Source organism: Heliangelus exortis, chromosome 1, assembly GCF_036169615.1.
Source record: "Heliangelus exortis chromosome 1, bHelExo1.hap1, whole genome shotgun sequence".
Taxonomy (NCBI): Eukaryota; Metazoa; Chordata; class Aves; order Apodiformes; family Trochilidae; genus Heliangelus; species Heliangelus exortis.
In genome coordinates, this window is record NC_092422.1 from 187349959 (window position 1) to 187374002 (window position 24044).

At 34.5% G+C, this 24044-nt stretch overlaps 1 protein-coding gene across 4 annotated transcripts in view; it reads right to left on the reverse strand.

The window, feature by feature from the left end:
• CACNA2D1 (calcium voltage-gated channel auxiliary subunit alpha2delta 1) overlaps positions 1-24044 on the reverse strand; it is a 361517-nt gene that overhangs the window by 21277 nt on the left and 316196 nt on the right. Inside the window, exons 16-28 of one of the 4 annotated variants that reach the window (XM_071734050.1) lie at positions 23542-23610; positions 22540-22614; positions 21102-21176; positions 17755-17811; positions 13657-13728; positions 12762-12833; positions 8718-8779; positions 6510-6601; positions 4547-4607; positions 2973-3070; positions 1909-1993; positions 1652-1714; positions 597-700 (exon numbers count right to left, since the gene is read on the reverse strand). In XM_071734050.1, the coding sequence (XP_071590151.1) occupies positions 597-700; positions 1652-1714; positions 1909-1993; positions 2973-3070; positions 4547-4607; positions 6510-6601; positions 8718-8779; positions 12762-12833; positions 13657-13728; positions 17755-17811; positions 21102-21176; positions 22540-22614; positions 23542-23610 (985 nt within the window). Of the gene's footprint in view, positions 1-596; positions 701-1651; positions 1715-1908; positions 1994-2972; positions 3071-4546; positions 4608-6327; positions 6602-8717; positions 8780-12761; positions 12834-13656; positions 13729-17754; positions 17812-21101; positions 21177-22539; positions 22615-23541; positions 23611-24044 lie in introns of those variants that run through there. The other 3 variants (XM_071734046.1, XM_071734048.1, XM_071734049.1) reach the window with 3 other exon arrangements.

The window sequence follows — 24044 nt, forward strand, 5'->3', positions numbered from 1 at the left end:
GCACTTACTGTTGTGCATATTTGGGTTTTCAGTGTCATGGTATTTCAGAAAAGCTGGTTCTGGTGAATGATGCAATTAGAAATAGAATTCAAAAGCAAAGATTAAATAAAGTAGCTATGCAAGGGACAGAGTTGTGGTCTCTAAACCCTTATACCTGCTCCCCAAACCCTTATACTTGGTCCCCGAATTTAGGTTTGGTGCCAAAGTATACAGAACTTAGATCAAATAAGGAAATAAGGTTTTTTTTAGGTCCCTGAGTGGAGTTCTCTTTCACTTCCTTTTAAAATAACTCTGCCAAAGCATCTCCATAAGACAGCATTTCAGTATAGTAAATGAACACCAATACTCTGCATGTCTTCAGCTTTGATAATTTTGAGCATACAGGGCAACCAGAATTGATGACAAATTATGCTGTCTCTTTTTTAGTGCCCTCATAGCTCACTTTTCCTTAATAATGGGTGATTTCCTAAGATTTTTTTCTTATGAAGTCTTCCACTTATGTCCTTTGCCAGTGACCTCCATACAGATTTGTCAGTGGTATGGAAAACTTCCACAAGTACACTTAAATTGGACATTTCAAAGCAGTGATGACTTACTGTTGTAGTATGGAGCTGTGAAAATATAGTTGTCATTATCTAAACTCCGTTTGTAGAAGCTGACTTCGTAAGTTTCAGCGTTCTCCAACCAATCTTCTCCTGCCCTAATCACAAAAAATATAGTGATCTCAAAAACAGATAGTTAGGGTCTCATAAAGCTGTGCTGCAGGGCTTTTTTTAATGTTTTGCAGGTGGAAATATTGTAAGATTCATTCATACCATCCTTAAACTTTGACATCTTTCACTAGTTAACTGCCATGAAATTTTTAAAAAACCCTTTGGAGAAAAACAAACAAACAAACAAAGCCAACAGCATTCTTGGAACACAGATCATACATAAAAATTTTTAGCTATATCAAGACAAACACATCAAAATATGAAAAAAGCTTTATAACACATGCTATTTCTTGAGAAATAATCTCAAAGATTTGATATGATTAATAACACCTAACAAAATAGGAACTGATTTTACAAGGAAAAATCATTGGCATTTTCCCATCTTTGGGAAACACCGAATAACCTAAGAAAATAGATAAATTTATCATTTGCCAGTATATCTGTACTTCTGCCCTCACTATTCCCAGACTGGGTGTCCACTGAACTATATGACCACTTTCCCATTCCCTTTTTGCTCTCTAGTAATGATGCATTTTTCTTGCTTGAAGTCCCTGGATCATTTGGTTTGCTTCTTATTTGTCTAAAACTGAAATCACCTACTGCTTTACAGTATCTGCAGCCTACAAGCCTGCCAAACAAATGAGTGTTCAGGAGTAATTAGTGATTAGAGGAGCCCCATTACTACTGCAAGGGTACTACTTTTACTGCTATTCACACTAATTAGAAACTTGGATTACAAGGACCTATTACAGATCACTTTCAAGCAATGGCATAGGTAACATAGAAGAAAAACAAGACATTCCATTAATTTCATACTTATCTACACAGATTTGACAGTAAAATTTGGTTTTCATTCAATAAATCCATTATTTAACATTTTACCCTCCCCTTTCAGGTTTCAGAATTTGTCATACTATACTATTTTATAATATTTTTACCTTTTTGGGAACACTCTAGTTATTCCACCATCCGTAACAACAAATTGTGCTACAACACCATCACTGTAAACAAAAATAAGATTCAAAATTAAAACTGACTGAAATTCTCACCATTCCCTATGTAAATGGTGGTTATTTAAGTGCATAACCATGAATTAAATACCTATCCTGTGTAAACATTAACATAGCTGTATACACACAAGCACGTGTATTATTTTTAGTATAAAACTATCTAAACCATTAAAAAGGCTACTTACAGAGACAGCTTACTCCAATAACTTTGGGCAAGTTCACTTGTAAATCCTGCATCCAGCAAAACTCTTATGACCATATCAGTATTACCTACCAAAAAAGAGTTAAGACAGTTGTATGGAAACATATGACATGGGGTTTCATTAAACAGCTAAAATGAAATTCTAAGTTATAAAGATGCACGTTCCTTCAGTTATGCGGTTTAGCAGAGAACTCCTTATTGAACTGATCAGCAATCCCTGACAACAGCATATTAGAAAGACTCAGGGAATGCAAGACAATGTTTATTCCAACTGTTTATAGATTACTAGTAATAAAAAACAGACTTGCATGCATAAAAAAATAAATCCAAACAATGATTATTTCATGAGAACAAGATTTTAATCCAAGATTGATGCTTCATTTAAAAGTTTATCTCCCTATTTATTTCAGATGGAGTTTAATGCCCAGCTGAAATACATGAGTACATTCCCAAAGCCCAGTACTCACCACTGCAGCAGTTACATCAATGTCATCTTAAACAACTCAAGCACGTGAGATCTCTTTAGCTACTGTGTAAACAAGCTACAGAGCTTCCTTATTTTTTTATTCTGGTTATTGGTTATGTTGGTTCTCAGCTCCTTTACTCTACTTATTTTGGTTGCATAAGATAACAAGAAAGCAGATTGGAGATTTCATTACAAGTCTATTTGTTGCTTTGGCTCATAGGCTCAAGAGAAAAAAGAATAATTTCAAAATACTCGGAGTGCATTAAAACAAACTGGTACTTGTTTGCTGCTCAAACATAATGCTGAAGAGAAACATGGAAATCACTGGACATATAATGCCCTGTGGATGTTCTGTGGATTGCAAATTCCAACACTGGGTATTATTACTGAAAAAGAAAGCAGTGCACTTAAAGGAGAAAAAACAAAAAAACACAACAAACAAACAAACAAAAAAACCAAAAAACAAAAAACCCACACTGATTTATTGATTTGTGCATGAAAGCTGTGATTTTGACTGATTCTCATTTATGAATAAGTATTTTCCTAAGGAAAAATGCAAATCATATGAGAAGAATACTTACAGGAAGGACTGCTTGGAGTATTTCTGTCAATAAATTCATGGAAATTTAGAAGAAATTCAGTGTTGTTTTCTGATTTTTTTACATCATTGCAGTATTCTCTGAAAAACAAGACGTCAGTTTTCTCATATTTCCTATTTTACTAATGAAAAAAAATATGGATCAGCAATTTGAAAGTTCAGCCAAGACTGTGAAACTACAATGAGGCGGCTGGCACAAGATCATGGTCACTATTGTATATTGAGCATATTAAACATTTCAGACATCTACAGGATGTAAGGGTATGCCTAAATCCAAATTACAAGAAAACTCCATGTAAGAGATCCATGAAATTAGGACATAATAGTGTCTGTAAACTAGTTAAGAAAATTACCAATTAACTGTTCCTAGGTTAAACTGTACTGGAAAGTACACATGGTTTGCTGTTCAAAAATATAACCACTTCATGGTCAGCTATGACCTGATTTATGGGATGAGATCCTAACCTCTGAGATGAAGCAATTTTAATAAGGTACACAGTCCATAATAATAATTAACATTCTTTGTTTTGACATATGCAAAAGAGATAAACAGCAAACTACTGTTTTTTACATAATATAGTGAAAGCAATATATTAGGCAATCAATGGAATACAAGCAAACATAATAAAAGTCACTGGACATTTTGAAGGTAAATATTAGATGATTGGTATTAAACAAGGTTAATTAAAATTAAAGAGTATTCAGCAGTAAAGCAGAGAGCTCTCTTTTTAATTGAGCTTTTTATATTAAATCAATTTTCTGAACAAAAGAAATCTGTTCAAGTATTTCATATGACTAAGGTATCTTAATACCCTTCACAGTGAAACCCAGTAGGCAGAACTTCCTTACTCTACCAACATTCGAAGTCAACAGATGTCTATATCAGACAGGCTTTGTTCATACAGATCAGCTAAAAAAACTAGGGACTTCCTGGGAACTGTTAATTACACCAATTGATTACTGATAGCTTCAGTCACTTAGAAAAATTAATTAACAGCTAAACACAGAATACATTTAAAGACTGAAAACTATGTTTTACATACAAATCAATCCAAACTAGTGGAAATTTAAAAGCATCGTGATTTATTTGATAAATAAGAAGTGCAACAATTCTTTACTGATCTTAATGATACAGCATTTACTTTATTCATCTTTTAAATGAGATTAAACAGTTTATCTTGAAGTCAGAAGTTTCAAGAAGTTGGTACAGATTTAGGAAATGAGAAGCTAAGGTACAAAGTTTTAAAATCTTAAAAGTCACAACCACAAGAAATTAACATACACATAAAATTTCCATTTGAGCATCAATAAATGATGATGTCATATTATACATCTCTCTCTGATTAATTTCAAAAAGACTCAGATCATGAAGATCCTATTTAAATTCTAGCAAGAAGACGGAACTCACAAACCATTAATTTAATAACTGTTCTTTTGCTAAGTATTTTTTTCCAAAATGAAATTTATCAGTCAAGTCTGCATTTTGTGAATGTCATTTATCTGATCAAATGCCTACTTACTGCTGAAACAATACTTGTTACTGGGAAATTAACCAACCTTGGTGCTAAAAATGTGTAGCCAGTTTCATCAAAATGGTCAGGGTTCAGGGTATCTGAATCTACAAAGGTGAAGAGTAAATATGAAGTAAGGAAACTTGACTTTTTGCCATAATTTTTCTTCCCAAAACATTTGCCTAGATTTCACATGCATTCACAAATTTAGAAATAAATGTTGATTTTGATACACTTTCCTACTAACACGATGTATATTTCTCAGTATTTGACAGAATAAAAAGAGATTACTATATTCAACATACACCTGGGATCAATAATGCATCTAAAAACTTACGTAGAGAAGGCATTTCGTTAGCATGATAAAAGGAAAACATATGAGATGTTTTCCTTGGAATTAAAATCTGAGGCAAAGAAATATTTGAGACACCGAGTTGTTAGAACAAGTATGAAAATATTCCAGAACTTTCTGGAATAAAGTTTAAAAACTTTTCAAAGGAAGAATCTCTCTAAGAGCTACTGAAAATAATGACTTTAAAGGCTGGTGTCACTGAACATTGATAAAACCAGACAAAGAAGGATTAGAGATTAGCAAATTACTGAAATGTGCATGAAAACAGAAAAACACTTAACTACTTAACTTTTTTTTTTTTTTTTTTTTCCTTCTATTGCTATGGTACCAAATGATCATGGGAAAAATCCTGAGATGTGGAATACAGAGGAACATATCCAGTAGGAAAAGAAATACAAGTGAAAAATATCAACTGCAGTAAACAGAAGGAAATTAAGCAACAAGAATATACTTGCCCTTTTTGATTGCTACTATCCATCAGAAAGAGAAAGCAGGGAAACAGAAAAAAACAGGGTAAAGAAAAAGGGGTCACAAACCAATATTTTATTCAAACAGCCCCTTGAATAAAAATATTGTGCATAGATAGATCAAAGGTTCAATTTACATACAGCTGTAGTCTGGAAAAAAGACAAATATATTTGAAGACTAAGGAATGTGTCCTTCTTAATTATTTCTCAAACACCTTCTACATACGGTGGCTATTTCAGGGGTCTGTTTTGCAGGTTACATTGATATAAGTGGGAAACCAGATGATCTAATCCATCAGGAGAAATATATTCACTCATTAAAACTTTAATTTTAAACTACTTACTATTTCACAGAGTTACAAAGTAAATCACTGATTATTGAACATCTGCCATATTCAGGCAGGACACAGCGGTAAAGGACAGTGACTTTGTGATAACCAAATTTTCTTCAAAATAGCAGTAACTATGCCTGTCAGAGAGTCTTTTCTAAGTTCTATTTAACTCCATTTTCGTTCCAGTTTGTTGTAACAGTTGGATAAAGTTAAAAGGCTGTGATAGGTTTCATTGTTTTTACTGTCTAATTTCAGTAAAGCTACATCTAATAAACAAAAAAAGCTTTTGACTACTCATAAGTATAATTTCCAATTATCTCTCCAGAATCTGTAAATGGCTTCAAAGTAGTCTAATCCAAAAATATTCCAAACATCCACTAAAATTATTTGCAAAGTGCAAAATAACTACCTAGCTTCAAGCGAAACCAAATGGCACTTTCACATTAATCTGTTTCTACAGATGATAGAGGTAGTTTCCTAAATATGATACTGTACCTACCCTAAAAATAACAAAAATCTGCTTTACTACTATAGTCTATTTCGTAACATTTAGCAATTAAAATGAAAAATTAGCATCCAGACCCTTCAAATGACAGCAACAGAGGATACACAAAGCAATGATTCTATAGGTACAGAGCATGGGGGAAGGGACTGTCAGTGGAACTGGGGGGGACCTGTACATATTCTATCTTTATAGAATATTTCTTGTACCTTGGATGTTACAATGGGTTAGAATCATTGCTGCAGATTCTGGGTACAACATGATAACATCAGTGAATTCCACAAAATTGATGAATATTAAGCATTGCTTTTTCAAGAGAACCTGAGACTTGGCAATACTCGGTGAAACCAGGGAACCTTTATGGTACTTACATCTGGCTTGAGTTATTGGCTCTTCTATTTTAGCTTTAATATAATAAAAGCTGTATGATGGTAACACCAATGCCAAACTGCAATAGAAATGAGACAAGTAAAGCAATTATTTGTAGCAGCTTTCCACTTTCAGCTTCTTGGTGCTTTGAAAGGAGTTAACAAGTTTAGAAACTGGATTATCATGAAACAAGGTAGTCATATAGTGACATACCAGACACACAATTTCTAATAGACACAAGTAGGTTTACAGTGGTCTTGAAGACCTCTGAGCTTTTCATTCTTATTTAAATGTTTAAACATAAAAGCACTTTTTAATGGGTAAGAAAAGAATTTCCAAGTAACTACAAATAATAAAATACATGATTTCTTGTATCTTCCTCTAGCAAATTTAGCATCCCTGTGTAACACATGTCAAAGTGATCAGTGACTGTAAAAAAGCCTGCAGTACTGCACTGTAGGCCTTGTAGGATGGCAGACTCTTCATTTACAAATCAAACAACTACCATTATTCAATAGAAAAAGAATCTAGCACTACTTGAAATCACCTTATGTTCAAGATGCAAAATATTTTTTCTTGAATCATGCATTCCCCACTTAGACAACATTGAACATCATTATAGAGTAGATTTCAAGATTTGCAAAGCATTTGCATGTGCCTTCTTTTTTTTAGATTTTTGCTCAAAAAAATAAGAAAGGCTTATTTTTGCAACTAAATTCAACTAATGTGTAGAAGAGTTCAGTTCTGAAAAGGTACGTAAAGGACAAAAGCTATGAGTAACCAATAAACAGGTACCATCATCCCCCCACTGCATTAATATTTGTACTCAGATTTCATGACTGAGGAATTGCAATGGTTTCTAATGGATAGCTGCAGAAATTAACATTTAAAAAGTTGTACAATTGAGCCATAAATGAGATGATCCTTAATGATATATTTGCCATTTAAACAATGCAAGGGAGGTTGCTGAATATTTTGTGATAGACTCCTACCAATTCTCCTCCAGGGAAATCAGTAGCAGTTTACCTGTCATTAACAGTTAATGCTTGCAGAAATTGCTAATTAAAATCTCTAATTTTATTTTTAATAGGTTTTCTGCAATGTGACTCCCTGAATTTATTGCTGTATTTCCTGCCAGGTAGCTCAGTAAGAATTAAGAAGTCATATAAATCAAATGATTTATCTAGCAAAGTTGCAAATCTAGCAACTTTACTGATTGCTAGATGGCATAGTCTGATAAAGAATTTCTTTTCTTATAAAGATAGAAGTTATTTCAACAAAAAACGGGATACTAAATAAATTCTAAAGTCCAACATGTACATTCTTTCTTTTAAACTTTTTTTTTGGTTTTGCATACAAATTGATATTTGCATTGTCCCTGGCTGTACACCTGACCAGAATGAAACAGAAAATGGGAACCACCTTGGCTGAGGACTACTGTAATTGAACACCAGAAGAATACTATTCTGATAAGGATATGATTTGATATTCAGACCATCTTGCTTTCAACGAGAGTAGTTTAACCTTTCTGGAACCTGGTAAAGCTTAACTCGTTTTGGATAATGTCAAGTGTCTACATTCCTTCTAATCTTACAAAGTTGGGTGCTTAAATAAGGCTATGGATTTTGGCATGGATTTTGGAGATAATCAGTGGCATAGTTCCTGACTTTAAGTTCTGACATGAAGGGTAGTGAAGTCATGATATTAGCAGTGACTGGGGCAATGACTGTTTTACACTGTTTGCATAAAACATATAACATTTTTTATTTAGACTAAAATATAGCATCTTCCTTTTTAATATGCATATTAAAACAAGAACATGGAGACAATGTAAAGAAAAGATGAAATAAAGAGAGAAATACAAGGAAAAGTGTGCAGTAAGAATATAACTATAGTGGGATACAGCAAGTAGGAGGAAAAGCAAGATGTTAATGTCAACCATAAGAACCATTTTTTTCCTTCATACTGAAATACCCTAGTTATAAATGTTAAATTGCTGGATGAAACCCTAAGGTTCTGGTCCTTAACTGTAATGGAATCCAGCAAATCCTGCAGAACTGGACAAAATATAGTCTGGTCCTAACTTAGCTAGTATAGAAAAGGTAATGCTAAAATTTTAACCAAAATAAATAAATAAATAAATAAATAAAGACATTTGACTACATAAAAGAAATCAGAGGACATAAATGATTTACCTGTAATCAGTGCCATTCACAGCAGTCCATGTATATGTTCTGTTTCCTTTATCAATATATCTCTACAAAGAGATATTGGTGAAATGATAAATTAACTATGAAGCTTCAATAAACTTGCCTTTTTCTTGAGGAATACAGTGTAAAATCAAGTGCAAATCTGATGGAATTCTAGTCATTTTTTGGTGAAGCATGAACTGAGATCCTACTCCTTTTTAAAAATATTTGTCAAACATGTAAAACAACCACCTACATGCATTTTATTAAACATTAATGAAATGCAAATTTAAGTAAAACCAGCAAGTGTGACCCATCATTTTCATTTTAAAATTCATTAGCCAGGCCTATATATTTTTTCTATGTGATATAAATTTGATTTAAAATATTATGCCCTTTGTGGATCATTTTGCAGTTAAACTATGAAAACAAAAAACCTCAGTCACAAAAACACTTTGTAGGCAACTCTTTAGTGACAAAACCATTTGTGTCTGTCCTTTCAGGCTGCAGTACTAGTGGCTAAACACATTTAAATTTTAGTCATAACTATAGGCACACACAGGTAGGCCTGAATGTACAGGAACAATACAGTGAACTTATATATGTTTCTAATCTCATTAAGAGGCTTTGGAATTTGTGAAAAATTTACCATGGAAGTAAATTATTATTTTTAAATTAGGACAAGTTTCTCCATTCATTTTATTTTGGTATGAAAAATGTCATGATAGGCACAGTCTCACAGTTCTCTGTAGATTTAATCATCAATGTACCTGGCTGGCATCTCTTTACTCAATTTTCCACTTTGAAAACCACAAGGTTCAGCCAACCACAACATAGTCTATTTTTATCACCCATTTGTAACTATGCCAGCAATGAAGTCTGTTGAACTGCAAAATGACAAACATTGGTGAAAAGTACCCCAGATATGTCTATGTTCCTTCTTTCCCTGTGGTAAAACAGAAATGTGAAAATGAACATGGTTACAAAAATGAGGTGTCTTTTTTGACATTTATGACTTCAAACCATCTCATTGTCTGGCTGTTGCTTTTCAGCACAACATAGAAGTGTAAATAATTTAATAGTAATTTGGGAAAAAAAAAAGCAGACAACATAAAATAAAAAGAAAGAAAAAAGAAAGATGCGTCTATCAGTGCCTAATGCCCTGATATATTTTATATTTCAGTGAAAAGATGGCTGAAGAGATTCCTATCCAGGCCTATTTATTTTTAATAATATGCCTATGCTACTACTTCAGCTGAAGACTATAAGCCAGCAGTTGAATTTAGCAGTGGCAGCCCCTTCAAATCAGGCACAGTGCTATGAGTTGCATAGCATCTACATTGGCAAGAGAATAGCAGTGCCCAAGGGGGGAGGGAAGGAAGAGAACCAGCCTTGTATTAAATCCTGTTGCTACCAGTACTGTCAACATGCCTGAAAGCAAATGGGATGAAATCTCCCTTTCAAAGATAATCCAGATCACAAGTCTTCGTGCATCTGTTCCCATTTACCTTTGCCTGCTTCATTACTGGGTGGTCTGAAAGAATTCCATCCCCAGCTGGTCACTGCCAAAGTACCTACACAAGTTATTGCAGTTTTTGTGACCCTTAAGTTTTCACTACTGCCCACCCCGTCTGCCCGAATGTGGCAATGCTTTTGTTCCTATGGCATCTTCTCTGTTAGCTGGAAAGCCCCTGAGGCCCTGGGAGACTCCAGCTCACCCCACCCAAGCTTGCTACGAGTCCAGTCTCTATGCTGCAGCATGAGGTCATTTCCCAAGACACTGCTGGGGCCAGCTGCAATACAAAAGGAAATCAATGCAAACTTAAACCAAAAAGCAAAACAAAATGAACATCAATTTTAAGCCTCAAGACTGCAACTGTCAGTTCAGAGTAACTGACCACACCAGCCCTTTTTATAAGAAAATATATGAAGCTATCAAGTCCTAAGCGATGCATGGCTCATGCATGGCCCGTGGTTTGAAGCAGCTTTATTCTGGCTCTAGCAGCCTGGAGCTGGGAGGGTGCAATGGCTTGAAGCAGTCACCATTACCAGCCATCTCTGGCTGTTCCCAGTAGAAGATGAAATCTTGGGCCATGATGAAAGGGAAGGTGAGGCAAATTAATTTCATTGGGCAACTGAAGCATCTGGGATCAAAAGGCTTGGGATAGTCAAATACAGATTGTGGTCTGGACCATGCATAACTGACACATTCTCATGCACTCGGGGACATCACATTTCCGCACCCTGATGCTGTAGCTGGCTCCAGCACTTCCAAGAGTAAATGTTTCCCCTCCCTCCCTCTTTGGGCAAACAGTTGCAGGGCCAACTGTTTCAGATCTGGTTTACCACACAGATTGAGAAATGCATGCATAGCCTGAGATGTCTTCAACAACTTTACCATGAAGGCAGTGTATTGATAGCCCAATGGTGTACTGTTTTGTTTTTTGGGTTTTTTGACCTTCTAACCACCTAGACAAAGCACTTTTCATACATAAGTTTGGAAAGGCCCTCCCTAACCAAAACAACACATCTTCCTGAAAGGAGGCTAAGTGGGGTGGAGGTTGGTCTCTTCTCCCATGTAACTGGTGATGGGATAGAGGAAATGGCTTCAATTTGTGCCAGGAGAGGTTCTGATTGTACACTGTGAAAAAATTTCTTTACTGAGAGAGTGGTCAGGCATTGGAACAGGCTGACAAGGAAAGTGGAGTCACCATCCCTGGAAGTGTTCAAAAAACCTGTGGACATGGCAATTGAGGATATGGTTTAGTGTCATGGTGGTATTGGATTGGCGGTTGAACTTGATGATCTTAAAGGTCTTTTCCAACATGAATGATTTTATTATTCTATGTCCCAGTGAGTCCCTCTCTTCAGGAGCATCTTATTCCCAGTACTGATGCCAGCAGGACTTGGACTCTCCTACAATGAATAAGGAATGACCCAGTCTCCCTTCAGACCAAGGGGACAGGCTGGTGACTTCCTAGACAGGAAGTCTTCTTAAGGAAGAAATTGATTATGATGCGGGTGGTGAAACACTGGCACAGGTTGCCCAAGGAGGTGGCAGATGCCCAATCCTGGGCAACATTCAAGGTCAGGTTTGATAGTGTTCTGAGCAACCTAATTTAGCTGAAGATGTCCCTGATCATCACAGCAGGGTTGGACTAGATGATCTTTCAAGGTCTCTTCCAACTCAAACTATTTCTGTGTTTCCATAGATTAATTGCAGAACCAAGTGATGGTGACCTTCATACTGTGAAATCACAATATGGAAGACCAGTCAAAATGTTTTAGAAAATTAAGTTCCATTTTCAGCCTCATCTAGCAAAAATAAAATGTGACTCCTAAGTCATTAAATTAGCTGGCTTACATTCAGAGCAAAACTGTTTCAAAATGCTTTTTTAGAACTGTAACTGGGGCATACTCTAGCTAGAACTGTTTTTTTGGCTCACTACTCACCATTTCTTCACATAAAGCTTTCCAAAAAGTGGGGTATAGATATATGGATTTATACCAAATTTGAGTATTTCCTATTGCTAGGAAACAGTAGCAATCTTTATCAGGAATGAGAATTTTGGACAAGAAAATAAAGAACTCAACAAGCTATTCAGAAGTGTAATGTAAGTGTAAAATGAATTTGCTTGTCCCGAGTAGTCTTCACTTAACGCACATACATGTTATTTTTTTGTGCTACTTTCTTCCAACTCAACCACAACATAAACTACCAAACCCATCCTTGCACATCTTCACAAGCAAATTAAGTACTTTGTTTTGGGATTCATACACAGAAGTAGGCTGGGTCCATTTCCTGGTGAACAGAGCATGAGACCTCATCAACAACTGCCTGATTAATGATGTACCAAAGCAACCAGGAAACAAAACAATTCTTCTTTTCATAAATACATAATTTTTTTCCTATAAGCCAGTACAACTAGCAAATCTGGAGGGAAAATGATACAAACTGACATTACAAGATGAACATCTTTTCACCATTTCACAGTATTTTTCTAGTTTTGTTTGTTCCTATAAATGTAATTGTCTCTGTTCCTATCTTACCTCATCTTGGGACTTGACCAGTGTTTCAAATGTTTTTTCTCCACTTTCTCCATCTATCATTTTTTTCCGAATCTGTAGCAAGGAAAAACAAAACCAAACCAAACCAAAACAAAAACGTAGGTGTTACAAGAAATCTGGTACACTTTAGAAAGACCATCCCATAAAACCCTTGAGCCCTTGATATTGGGATCTTGGGCATTCGAGAGAGTATGAATTCCGTGAGGATGAGAGGGAATGAGAGGGATTTTTGTCTAGCATTTCTCATGCTTCCCAGCACATCTGGGGGAAAAAGAAATTTATACAAGTTTGAGAGTAATTCCTCTCTGAAGCAGGAGTTTCAAAGAGGCTTAAGGTGGAATTTAACAGATACCAATAGTGTCATCATGAAAGAACAATTTCAAAACAAGTGAAAAAATGTGTCAAGAAACACCAAATGCTATAAAATCCCTTAATTTGATTTCATAAGTTTAACTATTTTTTAAAAAAATCATGATTTCTGATTAGTAACTGAAAAAAATAAGAGATAGGGAAATAAATATAAAATTTTTCTGTTAAATATTTTAAATTATGTCCTAATAAAAAGTGTTCTGTTCTGATAAGTTGACAAATCCCATCCCCAGGAATTTTGACTTAAGAAAAGTTATTTATATAGTTATTATGATGTCTTTAAAGCAAACAAGAGGAACATAATGCATTGTCCTTCCTTACACATACCGGTTTTCAATTTGTTTAAACATTAATTCATCTATCTATAAAGTTATTGCCTTTACAAAGTTAACATTGAAAGTTATAGTGAAATATATTCCCATTCAAAATCTAGAGCATTTACTGCTTTCCAGTTATTATACAGTGAAATGCAATCAGCAACATGTACTAAGAAACCATGTAATCTCACCTCAACTTTAATATCATTTTCCAATTCAGCATCTAGAAAATCCAGCGTAACAGGCTCCTGGGATTTAGGATTCTGAGGCAGAAGATATTGAATGATTAAACAATAAAGACAGAGTATTGTAACGTTATAAATCATTCTAATCCCTTCATTTCTAAATAATCTGTTTAACTGGGATTACTTACCCATCTATTTTAATCTTATAGTGTGAAGAATTACTAGTGACCCCTTCTCGTTTATTTTATTTCTTTGGAAAAAGGTTAACTGGAGAAGTGAAAATGAAATTAACACTAATAGCTAGTGTCCATCCACGGTCTGTCACGTATGAAGGATGTCACAGACAGTAATGGTGGCATAAAATGAATCAGAGGAAACATCAGATATCTTTAGCTCTCCTGGCTCTGAGAAAGGAGGGGGAAATTTGGGAAAGTTTTCCAGCTGACTGGTAAAATAGGATAATTGTTATATTTAGAGCTTTGCCAAAAGCACAGCACATACTTGCTGTTATCAGGTGGGAATGAAATGTAGCTCAGGGAGGGAGCAGCAATTATAATAAAGGATTTCTTTATTATCAGAAAACAAATATCACTTTAATATTCAACATTACAGAACTTCCCTGAGTACCTTGCAGTTCCTTTTGACATCAGTACTGCTATCTCAGTTTAAGACACTTGTAGCACAATACTGCAACCCAGCAGCTTCAAGAACTAAGGAATGTATGTGAACTGGATCCTCAACTACGAAACATAGAGAAGTTTGGTTATTTGCATCCGCAGTAGTAACCCTGGGTCCCAAAGGAGTGTGGGAAGAGCCCTGTAGCTCTGCTGACCTAGCTCAGGCCACCCTCCAGCCTCTACTTCTTTATCAGTTGTAGTCTTCATTCACTTGGACAGAACCATCTTCCATATGAGCTGTTAGAAATCCCATGGGTTTTTTTGTTGATGTTTTGTTTGGGGTTTTTTTGAGTAATGGGTTAAAGTTAAGTCCCATTGACTGTATATGGCACATCCTGTAAAAATCCTCAATCCTCATCACTCAGTACTTATCCAATGATTTAACACACCTATCTAACAAAATACTTCTAGGAAAAAGAGTATGGGTATATATTATTCAACCACTTAAATATGATATTTTATAATAGAAGATGAAAAAAGTCCAATTTTTGTAATTTAGTTTGATTGAGAATAACTTACTTTGTGTAATAGCACAGTTCATTCAGGATCTCAAGGCCTACTTTTATGAGTAACTAAGCAGTGTTTTTCATAGGGTTAGCAACACAGAAATTGCCATTAGCTATTATTTCAAGACTAGTATGAATTCTGATAATTACATTCTTAGAGGATTGTAGTGAATCAGCTATATTAACTTATTTGCAGGATAGACTAAAGTCTTTTCTTTCAAAATTATGATAATGTTCCTTCTAGCCTAACATCCTTTGCAAAGGTACATGACAAATGAACACATGACTATTCTATCAAAGAATACAGGTATTTTTCACCACAATTTATGTATGAGTTTCCAGTCTCTGTTGGAAGCAAGTAATGTCCTGGATAGCTGGTAAAAGATGCCTTCACTTAATAGTCTGGAGCATTAAGAGTTTAACTTTAGTTCCCATTTTCAAGCTTGTAATATCGAATAGGAGACTGAAGATTATTTCTTCACATTCTTGATGTGCAAATGCATATATTTCTGAGTATATGGAATCATTCCTTTTCTTAGAAAATACAATTTACTGTCTGCTAAGAGAAAACCCAATGAATCTATTCTTAGAAAGAGAATATGTACTGGAAAGATTTTAGACAAAGATTCCAGATATTTCTTTTACATATCTTCTAATAACTACAATTAGTTTTTATATTCCTACTTATAAATCATTGAAAAAGCTAATACCTTTAATATAAAAGCATTAATATATTCTCTCAACTAATTCAAAACACTTTAATTACTGTAATTTTTAAAAGTGTCTTTTTCCCCCCCAACACATAGAAAAAGTCTGAAATGTAAAAATAAATTTAAAAATACATTTTCTTACATGCAATGGATAATGAATAGCATGGTCAAACCCAAACAGCATGCATGAAGGCATTGGCATGGCAGAGGAGGTAGTTATGAAGTTCACATTCCATTCCAACACACAGAGGAACAAAGAAGAAAATAAATGGTGAAAAAAAAGAAAAAAAAAAGCTGTCACATCAAATCAAAGTCAATATTAATTTCAAATGATAACCTGGGCTACTCATAGTTATGGAGTCCCAAAGACAGTTAACCTGAATAGTCCATCAAAATTCAAGTACACATTAACTGTTTGCTCTTGGTCTCTTTAAAACATCACAACACATTCTATATAACATACTTATTAATGACTTTTAGTAGATGAACAAACTAAGCATGTGTAGATACCTAATGGGATGTGCCTGAGGCACAAAGAAATCCATTTGAAATTAGGATAGTAAATTTCTAGCCCCACTCTGTAAAAGGAAGACTATTTCCCCTGCTACATCTTTTTTTTGTTATTAATTTGTCCACCAAGAATGTGTTTTTAGCAGTATTTGGGCTCCACATTTTTTTCTTCCAAGGTTGCCATTTAGTGGGATTTATTGAAAGCCATGAAGAAACAAACTTACTGCTCAGTTTGTTCTTCTCTTTTTCCAGTCATGTACACGGCATGACTAGAATAAGCACAATACAACCACATTCACCAGCACAACTTAATAAAACAAAACAAAATTAAATCACTAGCAATAAAGCATGCAAATAAAGGGACTGCAATCCATTTGCAGCATGACAAACAAAGGCAAATATCTATTACTTCAATGACAAGTCAAGAAGGAATCAAAGAAAGAAAGAACTGGTGCAGCAACATTTAAAAAAAAAAAAAAAAAAAAGCTCATTAAAATGTCTTTTTTGGTCTTTTGTTTTGTTTTGGGAGGCCAGTATTCTCACAAATTCTTTGGTGTGAGTTCTAGGAGCCTAGTTCCTACTTATACCTGCTCTACTCATGGAGACACAGGCTCTTCAGCTTTAAAATAAATGGTAGTAAGAAGGCAACAGAATCCTGGGCCCGAAGGAGACTCAGTAGCATCTGGAGTTACAGATGGGATGGGAGCCCAGAGCTGCACCTCCCCAGGCAACCAGCACAGCCAGGCAAACCCAGCAACAGCCAAATTGTACCAGAGCATGCTGAGAAGCCAGGGGTGCTCAGAAAATTGAGACTTTTTTATATTCTAGTGCTGTCTTCATGAGTGCATAAACAAAAATCTAGTCCAGAGGTGGTCCTCTAGATGTGGTAGAAACACAGACACCCACGGCTCTGTGAAATTCGTGATTGAATTAGCTCAGGATTTTTCACCACATTTTACTGGTGTTATGCAAGCCACAAGCTTTGCATTATACATTCCCATATGTGTAAGAAATTAACATTACATAAGTACATAGGTGGACTGTACTTATTTTTTTTTTCTTTTGCTAGTTACATTGTAAATCTGTTCCTGTTATGATTTTTAAGTTTTCCTTAAGTGTTTTCTGCTCAGAGATTGCAATACATCAATAGTACTGATTTCCTTTTCCTTCACGTCTTAATGGCAGTTAATCCTCTGGAGCTGGGTTTGATAAATTGAGAAGCCTGATGTAAAATGCAGATAAAATATATGCCCTATTTTGACATCTTCACTAAAAAACTGAGCAGTTCATTTGAATTCTGTGATGTTATACAGCATACGCTGTACAATAAAACTTGGCAATAATATTGTAAGAATGATGTCTTTGGGTTTATGCAAGCAAAACCAGCACAAGTAGTCTCTTTTTTTTAAGTCCCAGTCTTCAAATTCATTTCAAAATCTGAAGAATAGTTTTTACAGTACGGCTCTAATTAGCACCTATTAGTAAAGCACCATAATTTAATGGAACGCCCTTCACTACAGCCAGTAACATGTTTTCTATTATTTAAACAAGGAAGGATGCAAGCTCCATGCTTTGGAAGCTGTTTGTCAGAGTAAACAGTTCTCTAGTTAGGTTATTCCTAGTAAGCAGGGCAGAAGCTTTCTAATTGTTTTTCCAGGTCTAATGCATTCTAATGCACTAATCACCTCCATCCAAAGTTACCTGTACATTAGGTCTCCTTTTTCTCAAATTAACTTTTGGTATGCCCACACCAATTTGCTGAAGTAACAAAAAAGCAGTAATTTATATTTTTAATACTATTAGTAAACAGCCAACTTATAGAATGGAAGTCTTCCCTCAAGACCTATACTATCCAGAGTGTACTGGAAAAGTATTCTATCCATGTGTTCTGGAAGCAGAGATTAGTCCTAATTCCCACTAGAAGTTCTGAGCTCCCTGTCAAAATCACACACAGGTATTGTTTAGGATAATATAAATCAGATTTATGTTCAATAATGTCAATTAAGTTTACAGACAGCTCTTCCTCTCACCTACTCTTTCAGAATTAAAATATAAAATTAAAAGAGTTTCATTTTCTGTTTACTGTTGCATCTGCTCTTAAAACCATCTCCTCTTAAATTTTTTTTTCAAAATCATAAATTATAGATGTAATACTGGACCATGGTACTGCATACACTTGAAAAATTGTATTTTAGTCAGTTTAAAACAATATTAAACCAAAAGTTTTAAAAAAGGTTTCCTGTGTTATGCCTATTGTTTGAGTGCAAATAAGAACATGATGGTAAAATTCTTCATTATTTTAATCCAAATTCGAATGCTCCTTTTGTTAAATTTTCTTAGTTGTCCTGAAAATGTTCTGAATTTCTAGGGGCATTTTTTGTGAGGTCATTATGATAGATAAGATCTTAAAATATTGTGTTGAACCAGTTTTGATTTGAGATAACAGATTTTCAGGAGGAAAGCAGAAGACATTCAGAAGAAGGATCCACTGGAAGTGTAACACACCCTCACCTCTTCAAAGGTAAAGATGTAGTCATGTTTTAATTTACATCTGTTGAAAAATTGCTGGCAAAGAGGTTTAAGATGTCATTTGTTAATAAGTTAACAGCTACCAGGAGGTTCAACTAAAATTAATATGACGTGTTATAGAAAGTCCATGAGTTCTAAATATATCTGTCTTTGTAGTGTACCTTAGTTTTAAATCGTAGTTCTTGTATCAGTCTGAATAGCATGCACCACCCCAAACAAACTGGGAATGAAAAAGTCTAGTCTGTGTAACTGTCAATAACAACAACAATAATGCATAAGCTTAAGATTGCATTTACACGTTCTTCTACAACATAAGACATATCACTTACAAAATACCTTTTAAAATATATATATTTTTTCTGTATCAAATATCTGCGCATTATGTGAAAGCATTTCTGGACTTCCATATATTTTAAAGTAGAAAACTACACAGAAAACCCATGACAACTAGTCACACATACTACCACATTTGAGACAAACAATCCATAATCATCATTTCCTCACAACGCTACATTAAAGGACATTAAAATGTCTTCATTTTAAATTCCTTCTGTAAACAAACACATCATTTAATTTGCATTAAAGGAAAAGGTAAATAGACCACTGATCATCTTCTGAGTTTCTAATAAGCTCTAATAAAAAAAGATCTGGTCAGTAATGGTGTGTATGTTTGTCTCAGAATAATTCACCAGAAAAATCATAAAATCAAAACTTTCACTATCTAGCACATGAAAACTTAAGTGCATATATTGAGAAATTAAAGTCTACCTGAATTGTGAAAACAATATAAAAACCTTGATTTCCTCCCCTCCTCCCCACCCTTTTCTTTTTAAAAGAATCCTTTCAAAAAAAACCAAAAGGGAAAAATAAAAAATGAAAAGGGTTTGTCAATAGTTAGATCAAGTAATCCTTTTTCTTCTTCTTCAGATTTTTTTCCTTCTTTTGATACACAGTAAAAAGTATACACAGGAAAAGATTTCAAACATATTCATTAGTTCACCATGAAATTAATTCAAACATTTGCAATGCTGACTTCCCCCAGCTTAAGAAATAAATGAATCTCTAAATCATGTAGACAAATTCTTCATTTCTTTCTCTGCCTTTGGTAGTACTAAAGATGGTGAGGTACTGAAACAGTGGTCTGCTATCCCTCTTGTAGCTATGACAGGACTTTCTGCTGAAGAAACAAAAGATGACAGTGGCACAGCCACGACTTGCTGCTATTTTGCCACAGGAACATGGCCGGGAGGAATAAAGTGTTGGAAATGCATCTAATATACAAAACCCCAGTATTTCCATGCCTAAAGGTAGCACACACAAGCTTCTATTACTTAAGAATTTCCCTGCAGGGTACTAAGTGCCAAAAAATAATTAAGGAGTAGGGTGCCTTTTTTGCCCATGCATTGACAGCTTGCATTCATCTTGGCTGTACTATTTCAATGAGAAATTTTAATACTGGCAACTGAACTACATGGATAAGTTTTTGGTCATCAATACTTACATCTGACTTTTAGTCAGTAAATAATCCATACAGTTATCTCAATCTGGAGTGATTATTTTTTGGTTTTCTTTTTAGTTAATTGAGTTTTACCTTCTTCTTTTCTGCATTTTGTGCACTATGATGTCTTGAGAAAAAAAATACTGAAAATATGTTTCCAGTGTAATACATATATTTTCAAATATTCCACTAAACAGAACATTGTCTGACATGGGCAATCCCTTCACTGAAACAAAGATTAAAATTCTGATTCAGAAGAAAAAAAATCATCCATTCATATTGAAGTATCCTATCAAAGAATGTGGGAGGCTGCATAGGGTCAGGACTACTGTTAATGGATATAAAGCCAGGCTGAAATATTGGGTTTAAATTTTCCTGAAGTTTGAGGAAAGCTGCATCCTAATCAGATTTGACTAAAGATTTCATCTTTAAAGATGAAAGACCTTTCTCAAGTTGAACTACTGAAAACTTTCGCATTCTGGAAGACAGTGGTCATCTAGGTTTACACCAACTCTAGCTCAGGTTGCAGCTCTGGCAAACTAAAAAAAACACTAAGCAAATAAATTAATCCAAAAATAAGAAAATACATTTTTTTTACCCTGATTACTGTGGGTTTGCAAGTCTGAACTTCTGAAATGAGAAAGTATCATGAAATAAACACGTGCACTAGCAAACTAAAGAACATCTTGTAACACACTAGAAGTTCTTCACAATGTTATAGCTACCACTTGTTCTTTTGATAATATTGGTCTGCTAAACTGCTTGTTTCACATACAAAAATGTTGGTGTAAAATATACATATTTTTATTTTATTGATACCAAAGGCAATACAAGGCAATACTGGTCTTTGTGCTGACTAAAGCATATTTGAATGGAGCCATACCATGGATTTTGCTGACACCCCCAAAACTGAGAAATCTTTAATTTTACTCTCTGGTACTTTCAGTAGATCTTAGATTTCTCTGTTATTTCTGACAACACACCCTCATTACAGAGAAATAAATTAGAAGGTTTTTCATACCTTTGGTTGGAGGTTTGGATGAAGTAGCACATACCCATTAGGATCAATTGCAAAATAGTATCCGTTTGGACAAAGCTAAAAGAAAGAAATTAAGCTTAGCATTACAGGGTTTTAAGTAGTAAAGAAAGATTAATTAATGGCTTTCAAGCAATGGCCACATTAAAGAAAATGCATTGGCTCAGGCATAATGAAATATGTGAGATATTAACATGGAGGGGAAAATTTAATAGTATTTATTCTTTTAGAATCATGAACTTGGAGATTTAATTTAGGCTGATGGGACCACTGGAGGTGACCTGGTACAACCCTTCACTGAAAGCAGAGTTAACTTTAAAATAAGATCCAGCTTCAATGTTAGGCTAAGTTTCAAAGGGTCTTTGAATACTTTCAATATTCCATAAGCAGTTCCATAAGCTTTCTAGGCAACCTGCTCAAGTTTTTAACCACCCTCACAATGATTTTATTTCCCTTATTTCTAGCTGGAATTTATGCTGCCACAATTATGTTAGTTGCCTCTGCTTTTTGTTACAAATCTTCAAGAAATGTCAAGGTCTGACTTCTCTGTAACTCCCATTAGGTAACCCACTCGGTTTCATCTTCACAAACCCATTTTTCTCAGCTTCTCCCCATACAGCATGTTCTCCAGTGCCTTGGCCAGTTCAGCTGCTCTGCACTGGACTTGCTGTAGTGTCTTAGTACTGAAGTAGTCAAACGTTCACACAGTTCTCCTGATGCAGGTGTTCATTGAAAAGCTGGCCTTCTTTACTGCAAGGACACACTGCTTGCTCACTTATGTTCAGCTGGTCCACCACCATTACCCCAGGCCCTTTCCTGCCTTTTGAGGCATTCTGTTCCAAGCCTGTATTGTGGCATGGGATTATTCTATTATAAGATGCTGGACTTAGCATTTGCCTTTGGTCAAATTCATGATGTCCCTTTGCTTCAGATGTTGTTTTCCACAGTACTAGTTATTTTCTTTGAAACTCCCCAGCTAGATGTCTAAATATATAAATCAATCATACTGAGTAAGGTACAGACAGAAATGTATATTTAATAACTTTTTCTATAAAGAACTGACCCATATAAATACTAACTATTATTATTAGTTGAAATAATTGTGTACTTTACACAGTGTTAAGAATCAAACACTCAAATAAAGAGCAGTGCCTTAAGCTACAGGAAAACAACTACTTTGAATATATACCCCAATGTAAAAGTTGGCTTTTACAGAGGCATCCTGATGGACAACTCACACAGAAGCACATATATGGCTGGGGAGAAAACTGTCAGAAAATCTACAATGCAAAAGAATATATGAAAAGAAGCCTGCTGATACTTTGACCACATCCTGACATGGCTGCATGACTTATGAAAGAGCATGCAAAGTAATCATAAATAAATCAAACATAAAGAGAAACCACCAATGCAAAAAACTTACCGTAAATCGGGGTGTCAGTTTTTTTATGTCCTCTAAAGAGACATCAACTCCCATTACTCCAAGAATCAGCTGATTCTAGTAAAATTCCAAAATGTTAGAATATTTTTTTCATGTTTGACAGGTACTACTTAAAAAGGTACCTATTTACTTATGTTTCTGTTCTAAATATTTTACATAACATCCAATAGACTCAAAGTAACATTAAATAAATTCAGAACTTAGTACAGAATACAAAAAATCTACTACATATGAAGATGAATATGGATGCTTTCCTGCATGAATAAACAATAAATTTAAAAACAAAACAAGCGAAAGCAGAAGTGATGCATTAAATAAATGGTAGCAATAAAATCTGTTTTCATTCAGACTCCTTTTATTATCTGGGAAACTGAACCAAAAAGCATCTTGCCTAAACTTCTATATATTTGGACATGAACAAACATGAGTATCACACCAAATGTATTTTGCCACACACTATAAAGCATCTTCTACATCTGATTTTTAAAGAGCACCATCTTGATGTTGTGAATAGAAAATAAACTGATCCCTTATCAGACTGCAACAGGGATGGGCAATTTTATTATTTAGTATCTAGATTTTTAAGTATATAGTGCTATTTTTTATTATTGTTGCAATCAATTGATGCAAAATCTCTACAGCATTGCTATTTACCCTGAAATGTCACAACTTCACAGAATTTTCATAAATTTATCTGGGTTTCTTTCTTGGAAAGGACTAAATACTGTAGTAATAATCCCACTGCCACCATGTCACAGAGATACATCAACCAACGTCATATCCTGAAACTTAAAACTAGAGAAAGGGTGATCTGCATTTTCTTATTCCCAGGAGGTTATCATCAGGCCACTAGAGATGACCCCTTGGCTTCTGGTGTACAAGACAAATTGTAGAAAGCTTTATGGAAATGTGTATTTTCAAGGAGTTTGATTTAAATATAACTCTAATAATGGATTTTTATATTTTTTTAAAGTAACATCTTACTATTTTCCCATTTTGTTCCTTTGTTAGATTGAAGACAGGCAAAGTTCCTGTAATCACGAGGCCCAGCTCCTAGGAAAAAAATCACATGCAAAAATGAGAAAAAAGAATTTTTAGTGAAATCACAAATATTGAACTACAGCATATTAGAATTACTGAAGCCAAGTGCTGGAGTCATGACATTTAGCTGGTAAAAAATGGGAAAAAAAATAACACTACTTTATAGAAAGCTGAAAATACATTGTTTCCATTTGCTACAGTGAATTAAAAATTTCTTTTTAAAAATAGATTGTGTGAAAAAAAATAGGATATAATAGATTAATAGAAAATAAATGTTAAGAAAATGTTTATAGCTAGATAGTAGAAGGGATAAAAGTAAAAGAAAAAAGGAAAAAACTAAAGCAAACTTTAATATACTAAATAGGGAGGCAGAAAGTACACGCAAGCAAAATTAACAAAACCAATCCATCACATGATACTACTGCTGTTCATATCATCACTATTTT